This window comes from Phlebotomus argentipes, unplaced genomic scaffold (genome assembly GCF_947086385.1).
Source record: "Phlebotomus argentipes unplaced genomic scaffold, Phlebotomus argentipes genome assembly contig_75, whole genome shotgun sequence".
NCBI classification, from domain to species: Eukaryota; Metazoa; Arthropoda; class Insecta; order Diptera; family Psychodidae; genus Phlebotomus; species Phlebotomus argentipes.
The window spans coordinates 629,936-651,681 of record NW_026776170.1 but is presented as its reverse complement, the minus strand read 5'-3'; the positions used below and the strand labels follow the sequence as shown (position 1 = coordinate 651,681).

General features: G+C 37.3%; 2 protein-coding genes across 7 annotated transcripts; one reads left to right on the top strand and one right to left on the bottom strand.

Annotated features, from left to right (window-relative positions):
* Positions 1-886: 886 nt before the first annotated feature.
* On the top strand, positions 887-9,037 carry LOC132257031 (mucin-2). 3 transcript variants are annotated; one of them, XM_059753711.1, is made up of 6 exons: positions 887-1,073; positions 4,079-4,517; positions 6,948-7,296; positions 7,939-8,237; positions 8,627-8,807; positions 8,862-9,037. In XM_059753711.1, exons 1-6 carry the CDS (start codon positions 1,045-1,047, stop codon positions 9,035-9,037), a joined length of 1,473 nt encoding a protein of 490 aa, XP_059609694.1. In that variant the 5' UTR covers positions 887-1,044. The 3 variants fall into 3 exon arrangements, with proteins under 3 accessions (XP_059609694.1, XP_059609693.1, XP_059609692.1); XM_059753710.1 differs by having other exon boundaries at positions 6,816-7,296; positions 8,874-9,037; XM_059753709.1 differs by having other exon boundaries at positions 6,816-7,296.
* LOC132257032 (rho GTPase-activating protein 6) lies at positions 8,940-20,389 on the bottom strand. 4 transcript variants are annotated; one of them, XM_059753716.1, is made up of 7 exons: positions 19,930-20,387; positions 16,183-16,229; positions 16,061-16,124; positions 15,691-15,999; positions 14,110-14,676; positions 10,563-11,057; positions 8,940-9,044 (listed from the first exon to the last, which is right to left on the bottom strand). In XM_059753716.1, the coding sequence occupies exons 4-6, from the start codon at positions 15,910-15,912 to the stop codon at positions 10,602-10,604; spliced, it is 1,245 nt and encodes a 414-aa protein (XP_059609699.1). In that variant the 5' UTR covers positions 15,913-15,999; positions 16,061-16,124; positions 16,183-16,229; positions 19,930-20,387; the 3' UTR covers positions 8,940-9,044; positions 10,563-10,601. The 4 variants fall into 4 exon arrangements, with proteins under 4 accessions (XP_059609699.1, XP_059609696.1, XP_059609698.1 ...); XM_059753713.1 differs by having other exon boundaries at positions 16,061-16,229; positions 19,930-20,389; XM_059753715.1 differs by having other exon boundaries at positions 16,061-16,212; positions 19,930-20,389.
* Between the last annotated feature and the right edge of the window lie 1,357 nt (positions 20,390-21,746).

The window sequence follows — 21,746 nt, the reverse complement described above, 5'->3', positions numbered from 1 at the left end:
AAAAGATCTCCGAGACTAATATACAGATACGGAGACCATAAATTTCTAGGTGGATACGTGCTCCAAGCGCATGAAGCCTGGATACTTAAGTCAAATCTCATTTCGGGCTTAATATACAGCTTAAATGTGTACGGCAAATAGGATAGATCAATATAGTCGCAGTGGCAGGGAAGGGGTTATCAGCCGACATCTACCTCCCCCCATCCCGCCCTGTAAACATCTATCTATTGCAATTCCTTAACATAGTGTACGGTAGAAGAATCTCTTCTTTCTCACTTAAACCACTTTTATCATAGATTCTCTCCATTTTCCAACTGTCACACTGTGATCTACTAAACAAATTGAGCCGCAACCTCATCATTGTGATGATAAATGTTGCTAAAAACAGTAACTGAAAATTTAATTATTATTATATGTGGTAATGCTGGTAACATGTTCCTGAAGGAACTTATTTCCGTATATTGTATTCCAATTTATTTCATCAATCTCTTTATTACCTTAACTGAGATATAACCTCAAAATACCTTAACGAACATTTAAGCATTTACCATCCGTTGTATCCACGTGGTATGTGATTATGGCATTTTGTGCGCTAAAGGGGGCATTTTTCAGGGTACTTAAAGCCCCTCCAAGCGAGTCGACAAGTTATTTTGGAACACAGAGTGAAAGGTGAATCACTTGTACCATGAGAGCTTGAAGCTCTGTCAGTGAGAGTGGCGGAAGCGTCAGTTTCCGGGAAAAGTTATCGTGTGGCGTTTGTGGGGAGGGTGGGGCGAGTGATCGAAAAGAAAGTATAAAGATGCAAATGGGTACAGGGTGTCGTCAATACTGGCTGACGTCACCCTGTCCCATGAAGCGCTTTTCTCAATGTGAAATACATTTGCAGCAAAACGCGCTCCGGACTCGTGTGCATTGAAAGGTCAACGGGTTTCTTGTCTGACACGGATTTAGAGTTATTCTCTCTTTTCGTAACAAAGAGTGAGGTCGCCTCTTGAAAGGTGTGACGAGGTGAAATAAGATACAAAAGTGAAAGTGCTAAAAATAATGGCTATATATGAATCGCAGATGTTTTTGTAAGTATACTTGGGAGTATGTGATTCACTTGTAATTTCTAGATCTGTCAGAACATATTTGAATAATTTCATTGAGACTTGAGTTGATTTCAAAACTCTTGCAAGACTATTAGTGATAATATTTGCATGACAGAGACAATTACTTACAAATATATTGACGAAAAAGTTTTTCAAAGTTCACTGATAGTACTTTGCGAATGAGTTTATACTTTAGATGCACGTAAATTATTTAGTAACTTATGGTGAAAACACAGCATTTGTAATTTGTCCACGAATATCTCTTTCTTCTCCACGCGTATCGTGTATTTTCCTTCCTACTCTGTCAGCGGCCGACTCTAACATATCGAGACAGCCACTGTGTGAGTAGGAAGGAAAATACATGATACACGTGGGGAAGAAATAGATGATCGTGGACAAATTACAAGTGCTGTGTTTTCACCATTAGAATTTTAAATTACCATTTCATGAAATATCTTGTCAGGTTATTCACATTATATGAAACCTCACATTTATTCACAATTGTAAGCAAGAGATTTTTATTTATATAAAAAAGCATAGAGTTGAAGTTCGGTTTTTTTTTTTCAAAACATTAACTAAAAAAATTGACGAAAACTCAATTGGATAACTAAAATTTCTTTCTCATAATGACTAATTATGAGCGCGTGGGGCGCGCGAAACTGTAGGGAGTATCAAGATTTTCTTTCAGGCTGATCATTCTCATTAGGCTTTATCAAGTTTTTTTTTCACTTTTTAGTCTCTTTTTCTGCTTTTCTTTTCACATTTATTGTGTATGTTGTGTTTCTTCTTTTATTTCATAATTCCTTCGTTCTTAGCTTACTTAGCTTGTTTTCTTTGGTAAATTTGTAAGAGGGTTGGCCCTAAATTTTGCCATAAATAATAAGTTGAATTGAATTAATTGGAGTCTTCTTCATCAGGTTTACGTAGCACATTAAGTGTAATTATTGTGGTATGAATTGTAATAATGAATTACAATTATTAGTAAAGTTATTTAGATTATTACTTGTTTCTATATCTTTTTAGGGCCTTAACAGGCGGAAAGCATTATTCCCTAAATTTCTTTTAACTTCTTGAAACCTTTAAATTCAGAAATTGTTTTTCCTTTTCCGACATTAATCTGCTTTTGTGGCCAGAATTCTCACTTTCATTTTTTAATTAAAATTTGTCATTCCAATTTAAAACCTTTACAGTGAAACACTATTTTATAAATGCAAATAGAGAAATTTTGGGCTATAGAAATTTGAAGGAAAAAATTGCTTGCTATTGCGGTAGAGATTAATTTATTGAGAATGATCTCTCTGATTTCCACCATACCTTCCGCCTTATCAATGAACATCTGAAATGAAGATCTATGCACTTCGTCATATGGACTTCTTTAAATAATAACTTATCTGAACAAATATTTATGAGGGATTGTCCTAAATTCTGTTGCAAATTTATGAAAAATTATCGTTTTTGAAATTTTTTTCTTTGATAAACAGTGAAATTTCCATAGTTTGTCTATAGTTATTGCCCACCCAAAATAAAAACAAACATCACTCAAAAACTTTACTCAATAAAAAATAGTTCCACATAATCTCTAGGCTCTGGCGAAACAATCTGGTAATGGAATTTTCATGAGGCAATTTTGGGACGATTTTGGGCTTGTTGGAAAGTTCTTGCAAAACTCTATAACTCATTAGAAAAACAGAAGTTTTTCAGACCACCGACAGAGGCGCTAATGTTAAGTATTTTCAAAATTTAGAAGTCAATACCTCAATAAAACAGTTTGAGACGTTTCCAAAATGTGGTCATACTTTTTTGTCAGTGCTATAGAACAAGAGTTATGGCGGTTTGAAATTTTTCTATCAAAACAGGGTTGGTCGAGTTGGTCACATTTCGAGTTGGTGACGCCCAGCTGACCGGAAACAAGGATCCGCTATTTTTCGACATTTTCGTAAAACGTCAGCAGAAAGAGAAAGAAATTAACTAATGCATTGAAAAATAAACAAGTTAGTTAAAACTTGCTTTTTACATTGTGTAGGATTATTCACAAACTAATACCGATGTTTTAGTTTAGAGAATAACTGATCTCAGACTTTATAAAAATTCAATTGAAACAGAATTAAACACGTAGTCTACAGGAACAAACTGATACATTGTTAATTCCTGAAACTGCTGTTACTAGATATTTATTTTCCATTCCATTGATGAAGACTATAGACTATATACACACAAATTTTGCATTTTGCAATATTTACAATACGTTTTTTGCCTGAAGCTTCCAGTTTTGTATATTATGGTGAAAACACAGCATTTGTTATTTGAAAATTGGTCGAGTACGTCATCTGTTCATCTCTTTCTTCACCACTCGTATCGTGTATTTTCCTTCTACGTCAAACTCTAATACTGTCTTCTTGCGACAATATTCAGAGTCGCCCGCTGACAGTATTACAGTTTGACGTAGAAGGAAAATACACGATACGAGTGGTGAAGAGAGAGATGAACAGATGACGTACTCGACCAATTTTCAAATAACAAATGCTGTGTTTTCACCATTAGGATAGTTGCAAATTTATAGAAACACTTTTCGCAATTATGCTTCATAGTTAGGCCCACAAACTTATAATGATTCATTCTAGCATGTGTGTAGTTATGATTTTGAGAAAGAGAGAGACGAATAGATTTTGCGGTTCTTGAGAGGGTACGACGCTGTCCGTTAAAATATAAGTGTTCTCACAATATTATTTTTTTCTGTAATTCGGACTGTGTAGGTCCTGGGGCAGACCCCAACAAGGGTCAGTAAGTTGGTGAAAGAGCTTATATGAAAACAAGCTTCCTTGACCGCATATCTTTTTTTCATTTTCATGCTCATCGGTGGTCGAAAACTCAATCAAGTTCGTTTTTATGTTTTAACATATCATACAGTTTTGTTCAAGCAGGTTTTCTACTTTATCTTCTCTGTATCTGTGATATTTTTTTTATGAATAACCATATGTCAATTTCAGGCACGTAATATGGAGTGTACTGTTAATTACAATTGCCACAGCCACTCCTCCTGATCTTAGTAGTCTGACAGCACATGAAAAACCTGAACTATCTGAACATTTAAGCGCCGTGATTGGTGAAGACGTGGCTAAAAGTATTGAGTACAAACGACAAGCTGAGGTGGCTCCACTTACTACGCCAAAATCACGGATTCAGATCAAGACGGCGCCGAATGGAGTAGATTACGAGTATGAGTATGTGTATTACTACTATGATGATGATGAGGATGCTAATCGCACAACAACACGCAATCGTTACCAGACCATTGAGCGTACTACCAAACCGTTTGAGATGGGTAACAGTCTGTCTAAAGGCGAAAAAGAGCGCCTTCCATCTAGCACACGATTCCCGCCGCGTCACGGGGAATCTAATAAAAGCTCAGAGATCGCCGTTGTAAAGGTGAGTTCAGTGAAAAATTGGCATTTTCCAGTCGTAAGGAGCCTGAATATTACTATATAAAACTATATTACTGCGTTAGCAGACCTAGATGTTTTATTAGCTGTGATATACATCACTACTAATATCTGTAATCGCGCAAAAAATCGAACCCCGCAAAAAAAAACTCCAAACAACTCAGGTAACGGTAAAATGTGGAAATATGACAAAAATTAGGGAGGACACTTTTTTTATTTTCGTGTCTGTTTGTTATTTCGTCCGTCCGTGCGTCGGTCTATCCGTCGTGACAATTGGGCTTATGGGGCCTAAACGGTAAGAGATATCGACATGCGGTTTGCGGCAAAGGTTAAAAGTATGAAGTGGTTATGAACATTTTTTTTTTGTCAAATCCAACCGCCCACCCCTCCGTCCGCCATTTTGAACACCCCAAAAATACACTTTCTTCATTTGATCAGTCTCTATGACATGGATCTGGCCCACATTTTAGTATGGTATAGCTGGCCTCAAGACCTTTCCAATGAACTGCCACTTAAGGATCTAGGACCTTCCGGACCCAAGATATAAGAGTTCAAATTTCAAAAATTAAAATGGCCATAGCTCTGCTTATAATTAACCGATCAGAATGATTTTGTATTCAATAGAACGGTATCGTAAAATGCAATCTCCAACCTGAACACCATAAACAACACCATGAAACACCATTTTCGAAATTTTGAAAACGAATACCTCGAAAACGAATACCTCGAAAACGAAATTATAAATTTTCTTTAAATCTTTAATATATTGTAGCTGAGGTCGAGACCTTTCCAACGAACCGTTGCTTTTAGGGCCCAATTCATTAGGAGCGGAGATTAGATTAGATTTAGTTTTTGCGGGTTGGGGAAGGGTGTCGTCTATTCGTCCCCTTTCCCTGCCACTGCGACTATATTTTTTGGTCTATTGTGGCCGCCTTAAGGGATCAGTCGATCACATTTGGGTTGCTGGAAGCCCGCAATGAGATTTTGTGGCTAGAGTTTTACGGTCTACCGGTGCATTACTGCCTCTCGCGGTAAGCAGAATGCTCCGAAGCTTCGTCTCTTCCATCCCCGGTATCTGTATATTTAGTCCCGGAGATCTTTCAGTGACGATGTCACCTTTGTTGACGTGTTTTGTTTCACGGCGGCAAATGTCAGTTGCCTACCACCCACTTTTGGTTTCTAACACCATCTCTTATATACAGAGACAGAGCGCAAGACAATTTCAGTGAAGCGTATGTTTCATCTGGAACATTCAACAGCAGCATCCGCTTGGGTTGCTCTTTTGCCCATTAAAAGGCTTTTTTATTGCACTCTGCTGTGTTCAAACATTTTTGCAATCGGTGGGATTTGAGCACATGACTGTAGCGTCGAGAGTCAAACGCATTGACCACTGAGCCATAGCCGCTCTTAGGAGCGGAGATATGGAAGGTCAAAGTTAACACCTTTACCAGCCCATATCTCCGCTGTTTACCAACCGATTTCGATCATTTCTTCACCGAAAGATGTATCTCGACGCTCTTCAGTAGGCCATATTCACCATTAGTCTGTGACGTCATAACAAATGCCGCCATATTGAAAAACCTTCGATCGCCTGTATCTTGGCAAATTGATCATAAATTTTCTTTAAACTTTAGTATGTTGTAGTCCAGGTCAGGACGCCTCTAAAACTTGGTTATAATTTTTAACCCGAGTTATAATGGTTTGAAGTTTTTATTTTACATACGCTATAACTACTTTTTCTTTTTATCCGATCTTAATAATTTTTGCACTCGATGCTGCACTCGAGGTGCAGTCGAGATGCACGGAGATGCCGAAATTCTGTGGCACTCTAAATCCAGATGCTACGCGATGTTGAAAATGAGGGGGAGATAATACGCCTCAAATCTGTACACCAGTTCCAAAAACTTTCAAATTTTGCCTGAGACTTCTAGAAAAGTTTGTAATCTACTTCCACATTAATCCCCAAATTATAACACAGTCCAGCAATAGTATTTGCTTTTGGATGATTCTTGGACAGTTGAACACCCATTGGGCCCTGAGTAAAACCCCGTATAGGAATGTATATGGAACATGCCAATGTTCCAGGGAGTATTCCAATGAATGTTGTTTTCAACGAAAGGCAAGACTCGGTTGATTTGAGAACAAAAATAATTTCCATTACCAAATAGTGTCTATAGCACCTCTAGGTTCAAGGTTTTTGTTTCTATTTTTAAACGTTATGTTCTACATTATTCCTGCATAGATGCATTCTAAAAAAATGTTATTGTAAAAATAATTTTTGTAGGTAAAGCATCCCAGCCTTGATTTGGTTGATAGCGACACATTTAATACAGCGGATAATCGTAATCTGTATGCTACGCCATCCAATGATGATCCAATGGAAAAGGTCGCTTTTGATCTTTATGTAATCCTACAGAATGAAATGATGGCTGCTGAAATTACGAATACTACGACAGAGGAGGATGAAACAACAATAGAAGTTACTACGGAGGCCGAAACTACGACGGAAGCTACCACAACAACAGTTACACAACGTACAACAGAAGTGGTTGTTGAATCACGCCCTGCTGCATCACGAAACCGTTTCAAACTTCGACCGGTAACAACGACATCCACAACAGATGTGATTCCTGCCAAGAGTCGATATGGAGCTGGAAAGCCTCCTGCTAGTCGAGCCAACTCGTTTGGTCGAACTTTTAGTACCACAGAGCCATCGACAACAACTGTTTTTGAACGACCGTCATTCGGAACCCGTGGTATTAGAAGTAAGTTTGCATATTTATGGTAAAAACACAGCACTTGTGATTTGTCCACGAATATCTCTTTCTTCCCTACGCGTATCGTGTATTTTGCTTCCTGCTTTGTCAGCGGCCGACTCTAACATCTCGAGACAGCCACCGTGCAATTCTGAATTCTCTCTCACTCAATAATTTAAATCTGATAGACTTAGTTAAATAGACCTAGGTGTTTTCCAATATTTGCGATGAAATCAATTCTTCCAAAAATTCGCTTATTATATATACCAACACAGATTTTGCAAGTTAGGTCATATAATGAAATATGAATGCATATAATGAAACATCTTCATTGCTTGTGGTTGTGCATACGACGTGTAATTTCTACCAAGATCATAAACTGGCGTGACATATTCCATTCGAGTACCTTTTAAGCAAAGTGTATCTGATTGGAATGTACACAAGTTCACATTTGTTACCATAATCTTTTTTATGACTTCTACTTGAGTAGGGGCCATAAAAGTAGACAGAGGACTACAGAAGAAAAAATTATATAAAAAGGACTAGAAAGGAAAATATCAATACTCATGGCAAAGAGAGAGAGAGAGAGAGAAAATCTTTTCATCATTAACTCCTTTACTTTAAAGTATTAAGTATTTAATAATATTTCAGCCCGCAATCGCTTCAATTTACGTCATACCACGGAAACAGTGTTTACGGGGGAGACTTCTACGAAAGCACCGCGTCAAAGGGCCACTTTTAGTAGTCGCTCACGATCAAGGCCTACTACAGCTCTCTCCGAAGAGTCATCTACTACTACTACTACTAAACCACGAGTTGCCTTGCCTAGTCGTTTCCTTTCGCCTAGAAAAAGTCTTCTGTTACGTACCACAACACTTCCTATCGAAACATCTGAAAATCAAGAAGATAATGATGCGCATCATACGGAAAAAATAGTTATCAGTAGCACGGTAAGAAGAATATAAATAAATTGGATCTATGCAAAACTACTTACTCATTCAAGTAGCCTGATCATCCCGTTAATATTTGCGTTAATACTAGAATGCGTCGACAAGAATTCTCTGCAAATAAGTTGGTCAGTTTGGCCAATTCATTACGGTTTTATTGCAGAACTGTTTAGCCGACTGATTTTTCACAAATAAGCATAACTTTTCTAGCATTGATCTAAATCAACGATTTAGATTTTGACTAATCATGATTATCACACAGGATTTTAAGGGTTGTATGTCCATGTATAGGAAAGCAAAACCATGAAATAATTTTTTTTTATCATAATACAAAAAAAGAATAGAAATATTTATGTGCATTTCTACTATTAAAGAGGTTCCTATTACTGTAGGTGTCTTCCATTCAAGAGAGTACTACTAGTCAAAGCGGTATTCATCGACTGAAAAATCGACCTCGTATCCACGTTCATTCCGCAGAGCGCTCTAAGGGTGCTACTCAAAATGTATTCGCCAACCGGAAGGTAAATCCGCTCATCGCTCGTCGCCAGTTTGGCCTCAATTCTAGCACGTCTGGTGAGAATTAAACTTTTAAAGTGAAATCACAGAGCGAGAGACCTTTATTTACAGAATCACCATTAGAAATCGAAGACGATTCGCCTGAAGATCTGAATGAAGCTGTAGCCGATGAACTTCTGGTTACTGATCAACCTACTTCTGAACAGCCACGTGGATTAGGACTGTTGGGGGCCCGACGAAAGTTGCCACTACGTCGTCCGGGCACAATATTCTCTGCTGCCCCATGAGTTCGATCTTTGTATGAAAAAAATAAAGCTGTTACATGGAGATTGCGTCATTACACTGAAATTCGAAAATTCTCTTATCAAAATTCAAAAGTAACGATTCGGATTCAATAATTTCAAATTTCATATATACAATAGTTAAAATTAATTTATTACACCTATGAAATTTTGGCCATTTTTCCTAATGGTGCTAAAAATTCGATATTCCTTTCAATTTTTGAGATAACTTTAAGACAAAAAATAATGAGAATTTAATGATCTTTCAAATGGCGTTGAGATCATGGCGATATCTCAATTCGAGGCAGTTTTATGATTATAACAAGGATTTAGAGAAAAATAGACAGTGTCCAAACGTAATTTTCTCTGTCCTTATACGCACATCTCTCTGCATTTTGCAATATCTCAGCCCCGAATTGAGATATCGCCATGATCTCAACGCCATTTGAAAGATCATTAAATTCCCATTATTTTTTGTCTTAAGGTAGTTATCTCAAAAATTGAAAGGAATATCGAATTTTTAGCACCATTAGGAAAAATGACCAAAATTTCGTAGGTGTGCTTATCTAATTTTCGCTACTGTATATTCGGATTTCGGAAATGTTCAACCCAGAGCAGAACGATAAAAAAACTATCAATTAAAAAAATGACCAATCTTAGAAATATGAAATAAGGTTGAAAGAAACGTTTTGGAGAGTTCTTTGGTTGTTCCTTGAAACCTTGTTATGTGAGCAGTAAAAATTAGTCCGTTTACATACTATCAATTGTCACAAAACAAAATTACACAAGCCAAGATTTATTTCTCCACTTTGCCTGAAACACTACTTCTTCGGGTACATTTGTGGTGAGACTTCCTTTCCATTTCCTGTAATGAATGTCGGCGGCAGCCGCCGCTCGAGGCCCTAATTGGTGGGGAATCCGGAATGTAAAGAACTCGAGCGTACATATAATAAATAATTATTATTATTATTTATTTTCATCACGTCCGATTTAATTCCGGATAAAGTTTAGATTAAGGAATATTAAAAATTTGAACAATTTTCAAATATCTCCAAAATTCTAGCTTCTTCGTATTATTACATTCACTTTACTATCTACAGCCATCTGAATGCTGGGTACTTGGATTTTGCGTCTAACTTGAACCTAATCCGAATTTTGTGCTTAGGAAGAGAGTTTTCTTCAATTAAGTTTTGCCTTAAATTTAGCCGCACAGAAAAACGCAACGCTTTTTTATATGGTCTTGTTGTCTGTAAATTATCGCATTCTTTCACCAACACGACACAAAAACCAAAACAAGTCCACTATTCTTGTTCTAGAACGATATCGCATTAGAATTTTCCTATTTTATTAAAAATATGACAACAGTTATGGCGGTATATCTTGTATATAATGGCGTCTAGATGCAAATAGTTTGTCATATTTCAAAATGTTTGCAGGGCCTAGCTCATTATTAGCTAAATTATACCTATCCCGTTCTTTTTCTGCATTAAAAAATAACGTTTTGGTATATCTCTAAATGTTAAAATATTACCTTTACTACAAACTGTGCATTTTTGTTGCTGAGATCTTATTACTTGTGTGCCGCACTGGAAATGATTTCACGACGTTTATAGCGCCGAGTGACTACGTCTTCCGTTTTAGATAGCATCAAAGTAGCGCGAGAGTTTTGAAATGAACGACTGGCAGCAAGTGATAGATTTCCTGTTACCGTGTCACTGCTGTCTTCAATAAAAGGGATGTCTTTGAAGTCATCGTCCATGTGTAAGGACTGCACAGGGAGATTTAATGTTGCTGATAATACACCAGCTTTACATGTCGATAAAGATGTAGGCATGCGTTGCCGCTCAGAACCCTTTGCTGCCCGCCACTCACAATGTTGATCTAAAACTTGTCCGTGAGTTTCCATCATTTGTAAATATACTTGGTCCATTATAGATGCTTTTACACGGAACAGAATTCCTTGGTGATCGATCAACGTGCGCATAACGTTTACGGAGTTTATGCAAGCTTCTGCATCTTCCTGTAACTATAAATCATCAAAGAATAAATGGCTGTTTCTTGTTTTTGTTTAAAATCTAGGCTATCCGAACACAAATTTTAGAATGTAAGAATTCATAAGGATGTGTAATTTCGGTGTGATTTTATGTGACATAGCGTAGAGGAGACGGGATTTACTCTAATTTTTGTTGTAGCCAACATCAGAGAAGGCAATGTGGAATAGAAATAAAAAAAAATTGTGTAAACATTTTTAACATAAAAAGATAGTTTAAGCAGTTAAAACTGCACCCTTCCTGTCTTCCGCTTTCTTCACCCAAAGCAAGACAGTTATTAAAAAAAAAAATGTTTCCAACCACTTGTCTCCCCGATGTCTTAATCATGGAGCCTCTGAATTGGGATTTTCCCTGCTCATTGATAGACATACAGAAATAACAATTTCGTTCCAATAATGTCTCCCATAACTTTTGTTTTAGAGCAATTGATCTTTATATATTCTTGCTTCAGAGCCAAGGAAACTTTTTTTTTCTTCAACTTCAGTAATATTGATCCCAGCTGTCGTAAGTATCGTAAGAGATTCCCACATGAGTAGTACAAGTACGGTCCATAGCAATCCCTCTTCACAGAAAACTTTTGATTTGAAAGACGGAATGGCCACTTTCAAATTCACTGTTTTATTTTGTATTACGTTTTGGAGGAATTTTACTCTTTCTTCAGGTATGGAGATATTTAGGTTCAATTGCACTTAGTGCAGAAAATGAGGACAAAAGTGTCAGTTCGTTGGAGTGCAGCGAGGAGTGACCAGACAGAAGAGAAACAGTTGATATTGAGAAGGAAAATAATATACCGCACCATTCCAACATGAGTGACAAAGTGAGACAGCTACTGCATAAATAAATTTTAAGCCTCTAAGTCATATTCTAATGCTTTTGCTTTGTCATTTGACTACATACAAACCAAAAAAGAAATGTTTGCACTCATGGAAGTGGCATCGTATATTCTGTTCTATGGACGGGTGACAAGAACGAAGAAGACTATACAAAGCCTGAAACACACAGTACTTAGGTGGCTTTAACGTCCCGTTGAGGAACACAGCCTTCTCCTTTTTAAGAGATATTCGAGACAAGTTTTTGTTTTACAATGGCACATTGTCAGTTTGCCGACTATAGTCAGAATCACTTATGGTTAGAACCATAAATTGTTCTGACGGCCACCTTTCAATATACATGGACACAGTGCAAGACAATTCACAAAAAAAACTCGCCTCCTAAACGTTCTTTGAGTGAAGCTGAGTTAAGGATATTTCTAACCATTCCGTTTTCATCCATATTAACCATTTCTAGCCAAAAAAAAACAATATGAAATAACCAGCCTACGCAAATGCTAGTCAGGTTTCGTGTGGAAGTGGATACGTAGTATGGAAAGCCCTCCGTCCTCTGTCGATGCTCCGATGCGACCTAGAAACGAGCCATTTTGCATTGCATAAGGAGGGTGAGGTTCAGTCCAGCCGTGTTGTGAGGAGTCTCCACTGAAGTAGTCATCGCCGCGCTGCGCCATCATCTAAGACGGTAGCTGCGTTACTCACGGACTGCTTACAGCCCGCGTCTCACACCGAATATTGCACGTTACGAGTACGATAGACGCACCTGATGTACGTCACAGAAGCCGCGACCCGGCCAAATTCGCGCATGAGCGGTAATATCTGAGGGCTGATGAGACATGCGGCGTTGCTGCCGCTCCCTAGATAATGACCTCGGCACTTACGAGAACCCCAGATTATGAAACAGTCGCCGCGGATCCAACCAACGGCACCGTTTGGTCCCAGATAGGCAGCCACACCACTGCAAGTGACATCGAAGGCATCGGACCACCGTCCGAAAAAAGGAGTTCTTGATTTTTAGAACCGGCGGCCGTACGGTCTAAGGCGCTGACCTATGGCAATCCCTACACTGAGTGAGGAAGTTTAAATATTCCTTTGGTCAGCAATGCTGACTCTCTGGCCCACGCATTCTTTCCCCTTTTTCGTTCTTCACATCTTTGGATGTGAAGAACTTTGGTCGATACAGCTGATTTTCTGTGACTCCATCTGTCTTATTCCTAAGACCAAAACTACAGTAATAATACAGCCAAATGGTGAAGGGGCTCGCCCACATCGATTACACCGATCACACATTGTTTGCTTCGAGCAGTACACACGCACATGCATCACGATAGGCAATAGCTAATATAAAATATGTATATTGTACTAATAAGTCCACTGTAAACGCTAAGTAATAAAAATATGAATTTACTAGCCGGTGTTCGTGATCATCAATATTAACTACGCATAAAGAGACACGGCGCCTTCAGATGAGTATAACTGCACCGCCTAGACAGGGAGTAGTGCCCTAAACAATGAATTTTAGTGCCTAAGGGCATGTAATTGAGGGTTAAATAAACTCGTGAAATAAGAGTGAGATGATGCGTTTACTTTCGGTTATTTCAGTCAACTGAAATGCCTTCGCCTTCGCTAGCTCTGGTCAGGAGAGTCTCAAGTTTCAGGGTATTGGTTACCTAGATCGTTACAATATGTAAAAAGTCCAAAAGGGTCTTGAAACTTTGTAGGGACTCGTTAGTTAGGTTGTGATATCAACTACAACATAATAAGATTAACCATAACACCTGTAGAACCTGTAATGCATACTGTATACCGATCTCGCTTACCAAGAGCTAGAAGACCGTTTATGACGATCAACGGACAGATGGACGGCCAAAACTACGGAAGGACGGCAAAAAAATGTAATTTTGAATTTGGTATCTTCTGAACACGTAATTCCTCATATTTAGTTTTTGCTTTTGATGATTTTGGGAACCTCGAACGATAACATATAGTAGCTGTGATGTAAATCCCACCTCCTAAAAGAATATACTTGACGATAGAGGGTTGCTCAGAAAATAAGTGGAATATTATTGGGAATTTTATGTAGCTTTGTTTTAATAGTAGTACAACTATTGTAGTTAATAAAGAACTTTTATATGTATGTACGATATAAAAATTCTCATTGTTTGGTTCAGATGATTAACTGATTGGAAATCGAATTTACCTGTGTTATTCGTAGTACATTTGGCGCGAACACAGTGGCAAGATTAGCACTGTTCATACGGTTACCAGGTCTACCGGGAGCATCATTAGCTGCATCAGCTACTTCAGCAAGGAAACTTAGAAGAACACGTAATGTGTCACTATGTGGCGGTGGCAATAGAGCCAAAAGATAAGTTAGTGCTTCCAGTTGCAAGTGCCTGTTTCGAATTTGTTGCGTAGACAAAAAAGCAGTAGCTAATCTAGTACATAATAATGGTTCAGGTAAGTCGCGCAAGAATTCTTTTAGCAATGTGGCCACATCATGAGGACAGTGTGATGATCCTAGAACAACTCCACCTTGTTGCCAGTCTTCCTTGAGTTGATGTACGCGACGGCGTGCCGGTGAAATACGAAAAAGACCAACAGTAGATAAACCATAAACACGGAGATGATCACAGCACGCTCGAACAACAAACGGAACGCGGTGTGATGTATCCTGATTCATATGACGACAGCTTTTCATCATGTTGAACGGTGGGAAGATTTCGCATGGGTCTGAATGAACCTGAGGCGGAGTTAACACGTTCGCCTTAAAAAAATATATATGTATGTATATATAATTGTATATGATTAGATTTTAATTTTCCCTAAAAAGTATATAAATATATGCAGTTACTCCAAATTAAATAGAGCCACTCGAGGCTCCGAGACATAACGATGTGCTGCGAATTTTCACGTGAAGCTAGAGGTCTGAAGTTTTTCACGAATCTTTCTACATTAGTAAGAAATTATTATGCTGAGTCTGAAAGGATTCGGCCTAATCCTTAACCGATTTGTGATACTAAAACCAAAACTATGCATAAACGGCTATTCAAATTAAATAGAGCCACTTAAGTAACTTTTTAATTTTTTTACACTTATGTTTGTTTTGAGTTCTCAATAGGGTTTAAATGAATCCAAGGTATCTTCAGGATAATTGTCCTGTTGATTTTTATTTGTTATTTCGACTTTATAAGGGTTTCAGAAAAATCAGAAAAATCTGATTAAGTGAATATAAGGTATATATATATATACCTTATATTTACCTTATATATACCCGTATTACCGTATATATACCTACTTACCTTATATATATATATATATATAAATATATATATATATATAATATTATATATATATAATATAAATATATATATATATATATATACCATATATATATATATATGGTAAAGTTAAGTTAGAAAGTAGACATGAGGTGAGGAAGATGTTATACTTTTTTATTAAGATAATGGTTATTTCACTTCAAAACAGCACATATTTATAGTTTTGCAAAGCATTAAAGACTTTAAAAGTAAAAGGAACAGGTTTTGTTACACAATGATAAATTGGAATCATTAAAACCATCATAACAAGCAAAAACTGTCAAATTTTTATTACTGTAGGATCATGCAACAAATATGGTACTTGATTTGCAACTAAATTCACTCATTTTCGATCTGCTCATTTATTAAACTTCAATAATTGTATCAATTCGAAACTCTAAAAAAACCATTCATACCAATATTATTAATGGGTTATGTTTTTCCTCGTATATTAAAGGTACCTCATTTAGCAGGCAATTCTCAAGTGCAACACCAAATATAGTGGCGTGCGCGTCTTTCTTTTTCCCAGAGTCGAAAAAGCTTGTTGTTAGAGATTTACGCTTTATCAGTTGTATTCGACGCTTGGAATTTTCTTTGGCGCTCGGAACCCCAACCTCTTCTAATGTTAAAGGCATCCCGAAATTTAGGTCATGTAGTTTTCTTATTGCTACTCGTTGTAACATCCTGCGTTCAGTGGACGTTAGTTCATGTAGGTTAACTTCTTGTAGTTGCAGATTGCGACCTTCATCAGATGACCATATACAATTACCCTGAAAGTGAATACATTTACAGAAAATTTGCTTTACATATTGTTTGAATATGTAAGTTTACCAGTCGACTCCAATGAACCTGGGATACTGTAGGTTCTACTACACGTGTCCGACTTTTCGAAAGTCTGCGCGAAATATGTCGTTCAAGTAGATGAGCCATACTACCTGAAGACTTTGACTTACACACAAGAGGTTGTGCCATATCTTTAGAATCTGTAAAAAGCGTTGTGCTGCACCAAAATTTACAAATTTTATATTTTATATAATTGTAATAGTATATTTCAGCATTCGGATATTGCAAAATTTGAATTTAACAATATAACTGCATAACAATTTCATAGATTAAAAAATTTACTATCGATTAAGTTACTATCAATATTCAAATTGACTTTGGATATATTACTCACCGGTTACAGACAGGTAAAATATATATTACCACCAACCAAGTTTTAAAAAATTAAAAAATATATAATTGTCACAATTTTGATAAGTAATACATTAAATAATTTTATTCCAAAAGCGAGATTATAAAGTCCAGACAATTAAAATACACATTCAGATATGATTTTCTTAGTTGAGAAGGACAATCTTGGCGCTACGGCTCACTTTTTCACAGTGAAAATCTTTGAAATGCATTCAAATTACTAACTGTCAGTTTTCAGATTGCAACATAGAGCCTCTTTATGCCGGGCCAAGTTAAATGCTGGATTTATCATTAATGTAGCATTTAACAATATTCGGCTTTATTTTAGTCCATGGCGTTGATACCGGGACACACGCGCTTAAACTGAAATAGAATCATGTCGCAACCTGACGCGCAGTTGCGAATGACGTTCAGTGAGGATGTGTGTGAGAATTTGACAGCCCACACGCATGCGCCACCGCGCAGTTTGAGCCGACTTTTTAGTCCATGTCAGACTAGCTTTAATATAAATGCTGCATTTATATTAAAGCCGACACGGCATAAAGAGGCTCATATTTGGCTCTGATTTTTCGGAGATTAATGATTTGGAATTTTTTTTATTCAAAAATAGAGTGAAAAAAATAACTTCGTTCTTTGCGCCAATCATAAAAAAAACGAACGACTAAAAATATCTGAGATTATTGCGTATGCCACACAGCCATTTTAATAAAGCTGAAGATAAAAATCTACGGAAAAATTGAACTTTTAGTTCTGGTATTAACAATGGTAAAATGGTCCGATAAAGATATAATGAAAGTGTTTCATCTGCAACGAGATCACACTATACACATACACTAACACCATCTATTATATGAAAATATGGGCTTTGGAGAACCTAAAAAATTGATCCAATAAGAGAGGTAGGGAATTATCTCACTACGTTTACTAAGAATTAGTTGATCACATTGATTTGAGTATAAATTTCAAAACGTATTTGTATTTTATTATGGGACTAAAATTATTAAAATAGAAGAGCCGTGACCCAATAAGTAATAATGAGTACAACTTGAATTATTAGAATATGCACAGTTGTACTTCTAATCGCGCAAAAAAACTTGAAATTTGGTATAATCCTTGATACTGATACTATAGACCTTCCATATCTCCCGCTTTTGAAACATCAGGCCCACAAGTAGAATATCGTTGCAAAGGTCTCGACCTCAGCTATAACATATTAAGATTTAAAAAAAGAACGCATAACATATTTTTAGAGTTATTCGATTTAGGAATTTAGAAAATGGTTTTTTGTTTTAAATGCTCCTAGTGGTGGTCCTACCAAGTTATGGTGTTCAGGTGGGAGATGGCATTCCAATCAGCAATGGAGAAAAATAATTACAATCGGTAAAAAGGAAGCAGAGCTATGGTCAATTTAATTTTTAAATTTGAACTCTTATAGCTAGGGTCCAGAAGATCCTAGATCCTTAAGTGGCGATTGATTGGAGAGGTCTTTAGGTCATCTATAGCATACCAGAATTTGAGCCAGATCCATGCAATAGCACCTGAACAATTGAGTGTATTTTGTGGGTGTTCAAAATGGCGAACGGAGGGGTGGGAGTTGGATTTGACATCACCAAGTTCTAGCGGCAGTGGGATTTTTGAGCTTTGGTGGAAACCACATGTCGATATCTCTTACCGTTTAGGCGCTACGAGTATATTTACAAGGGATCGACGAATAGAAACAATAAAAAATGACCCCCATTTTTAAAGGTCATTTTATTAAAGAAAAAAAAGAAAATTATTTAATAGTCCAGTTCAAGACGCTTCCAAAATGTGGTTATAGTTTTTTGTCACTGCCATAGAACCCGAGTTATGGCGAATGGAAAGGTTTCTATTAAAACCCTGATTAAAACGCTGTTACTAGCCTTAGTCACATTCCAGCTGGGCAAAGCCCGCTGATCCTTATATTCGCGCAAAAAAACTCACAAAATACATCAAAATGACATCAGGGAGACTTAACATCACGAAACATGATGAAATTGAGTGGGGTTACTTTTTTTGGGTGCCGTCCGTCGGTCGGTCCCTCGTAAATATACTCGTAGCGCCTAAACGGTAAGAGATATGGGCATACGGTTTTCACCAAAGGCCAAAAATCCTATTGCCGCTGAACTTGGTGATGTCAAATCCAACTCCCACCCCTCCGTCCGCCATTTTGAACACCCCCTAAATATACTTTCCTCAATTGTTCAGGTGCTATGGCATGGATCTGGCTCAAATTCTGGTATGCTATAGATGACCTAAAGACCTCTCCAATGAATCGCCACTTAAGGATCTAGGACCTTCCGGACTCTATATATAGGAGTTTCAATTTTCGAAAATAAAATGGCCATAGCTCTGCTTCTATTTTACCGATTGGAATGATTTTGTATTCAATGGAACGATCTCGTAAAATGCAATCTCCAACCTGTACACCATAACTTGGTAAGACCACCGCTAAAGGCGCTAAAGTCGGAAACACCATTTTCGAAATTTCAAAGACGAATACCTCGAAAATGAAATCATAATTTTTCTTTAAATTTCAATATGTTGTAGCTGAGGTCGAGACCTTTCCAACGAACTGTTACTTGAAAAAAAATCTGTGCGTACCTGTATCTCGGCAACTAGATTGTATTTTAATAAGATTTTAGTATGTTAAAGTCCAGGTCAGGTCGTCACTAAAAATTGGTCCTAGTGTTTTCACCGATGCAATAGAAACAGAGTTATGACGTTTTAAAGTTTTCATATCAAATACGCAATAACTTTGGTTCTATTTATCCGATCTGAATAATTTTGGGTACGTTGGAAAGCTCTTGCAAAATTCTACAACTAATTAATACAACACAAGTTTATCAGACCATCGCCAGAAACGCTAATGTCAAAAATAATATTTTTAAAATTTTAAAATGAATAATTTTGTTCCAAGGTTATTCTATTTTGAAAGTAATTTTTCGATACTTTAATAGATGAGTTGGAGACGTTTCCAAAATGGGGTTACACTTTTTCGTCACTGCTATAGATCCTGAGTTATGGCGGTTTGAAATTTTTAGATTAAATAGGATTGGTAGAGTTGGCCACATTTCGAGTTGGTGGCGCCCAGCTGAGCATAAACGTTCGCTTATTACATGTTTTGCTTTCTCCTCCTTTTCCCAGAAATCATGCACATAGTGTACACCAACAAGATATCTCTCTCTCTCTCTGATTATTTGAGAGAAAGAGATTAGAGTCACTTATTATCATTGGGTTTCCTTGTTTTTTAGATGTTACAGTTTGATCAAATAAGCACATTATTCTAATTCGAAATGGCTTAACAATTGGTTGTTTTTATTTTCGCATATCTAATTGGATTTTCTCATAGTTATGGCAATGACCCACTTTGCTGGTTGCGATCTCGTTGCTGGAGATTTGATTTTTTTTGTAGTTAAATTTGATTAGCTCTAGAAGGACTCAACACTATGCTTACATTACTATTTTCTTGTCAAAGTCATATATACCTATATCACGCTGATGGTATGGTAGTGTATGAAATTGTATCTGAGCTTTTTTCCTCAAGATTTCACCAGATGATTAAGGAACACTTATCTGTGAGAACTCAACTTCACTTCCCGCTTTTATCATTAGTTAATTGTTTCAATCGCCAACAACCAGAATGTTTGTATTCTATTTCTTATCTATTGACTCGACAATTACGGACCCAGAAGATAATTTATGGAGAGCTAAGAGAAGATAAAGCAGACACGCCACCATTCAGTATTCCGGCACAGCACAAAAACTCACGCATGCGCTTCTGACTGCCTGCGCAATCGTAACGAAATCGCTTTCAAGTTGCAGTGGCATATGTCACATTAAGCTCAAACTGCTTATACGACAGTCAAGTATTTAGAAATATAAAGAAGTTATCCGAAATTGTCTATTTTAGTAATATTAACATCAGAACGATTGGAGGAACCTACACGAAATCGTAAAGTCTGCAGAACTTGGGGAAGATAAAGGCCACCAACCGCAAATTTCCGCTCCCCAGTACTTAGAAATGAAGAAATTATTGTATATCTATCTATCTATCTATCTATCTAGGCAAATATAGATTGTATAATCTGAGAAAGAGCTTAACCACAGTTTTGCTATCGAGGATAATCGTCAACACTCAGACATCGGTGAACGCAATCTATGTTCACAAAAGCATGTTTTTATAAGCAAAAAATTATTATATTCTATTCTATTTTATAAATTTATCAGTCTACTACTCGGATTGTTAGAAAGTATTCTGTTTAAGGGTAAATAAATCAATTTTACTGGATTAAATGGTACATTTATCCAACAAGTAATATTATTTAATTTTTTTCAAGTCGAAAACTGGTCTTCTATCGACATATAGAAAAACTTTATTGCAAAATTTATCATGTCTCATAACGATGTAAAGCTGTGTTTCACCAGATAATGGAAGTAGATTAGTTTAGATTAGATGTGAGGTGTGGCGTCAACAGCATTCAGGCCATTGAACGGACTCATTATGCATTCCACTTTTTTTATTCCACTTAAGCACCAACTGGAACTGGTATCGAGTGACACCTGCCGATACTGTCTGGAATACATTGAGGACAATATCCACGTTCTTTGCCGATGTCCAGCGCTTATGCAGCAGATAATTAAATTCCTGGGAGAGCGCGAGTTCTCTCCTTCAGCGATCCGCACCAGAAAGGCCAGAGCGATCGTGGCGTTTTCCATCGCTATCGGTCTGAAGATGTAGCCTGGGGTTGGGTACAATAAAATTCTACATTCGCGATGCCCTAAGTCTTCGAACCTTCCCTCCTAATCCAATAAAGCGAGGGGTTCATCTGCCGCGCCTGACTGCCCGGCTGCATGGCCGCGGGTTTCTCTCTGCGCTGGGGTGTGTGGGACCGTTTTTTCCCTGCTGCCCGGTCTTGTCCTCCCGCTTTGCCCCCTGTCGCTGCGATGTGCGGTGTCCTTCCGATTCGTCACATGGATTATTCGTATTGCTTCCGTATTTTATGTCACATGCTCTGCGTTTTGAGAGTCCTTTCTCACCTTTCCGTCTTCTGCTGTTCTTTTTTTTCTTCCCTCTTTCTCTTGTTGGCTTTTCTGGCTTTGTTGGCTTCTTCTCGCTGTCCCTGTCTCTCTTTCCTTTTTCTGTTTCCACATTCCATCAACAATCCAACTGTTCCCGTAAGCAGCGCTTCATACATATACATATAGCTATATTTTTTATATTATTTATTTTTAAATTATACTTTCCTACACACCATTTTCCAGATGGTAATTTTTGTGTGCGTTAGCGGATGTGAGACTTTTA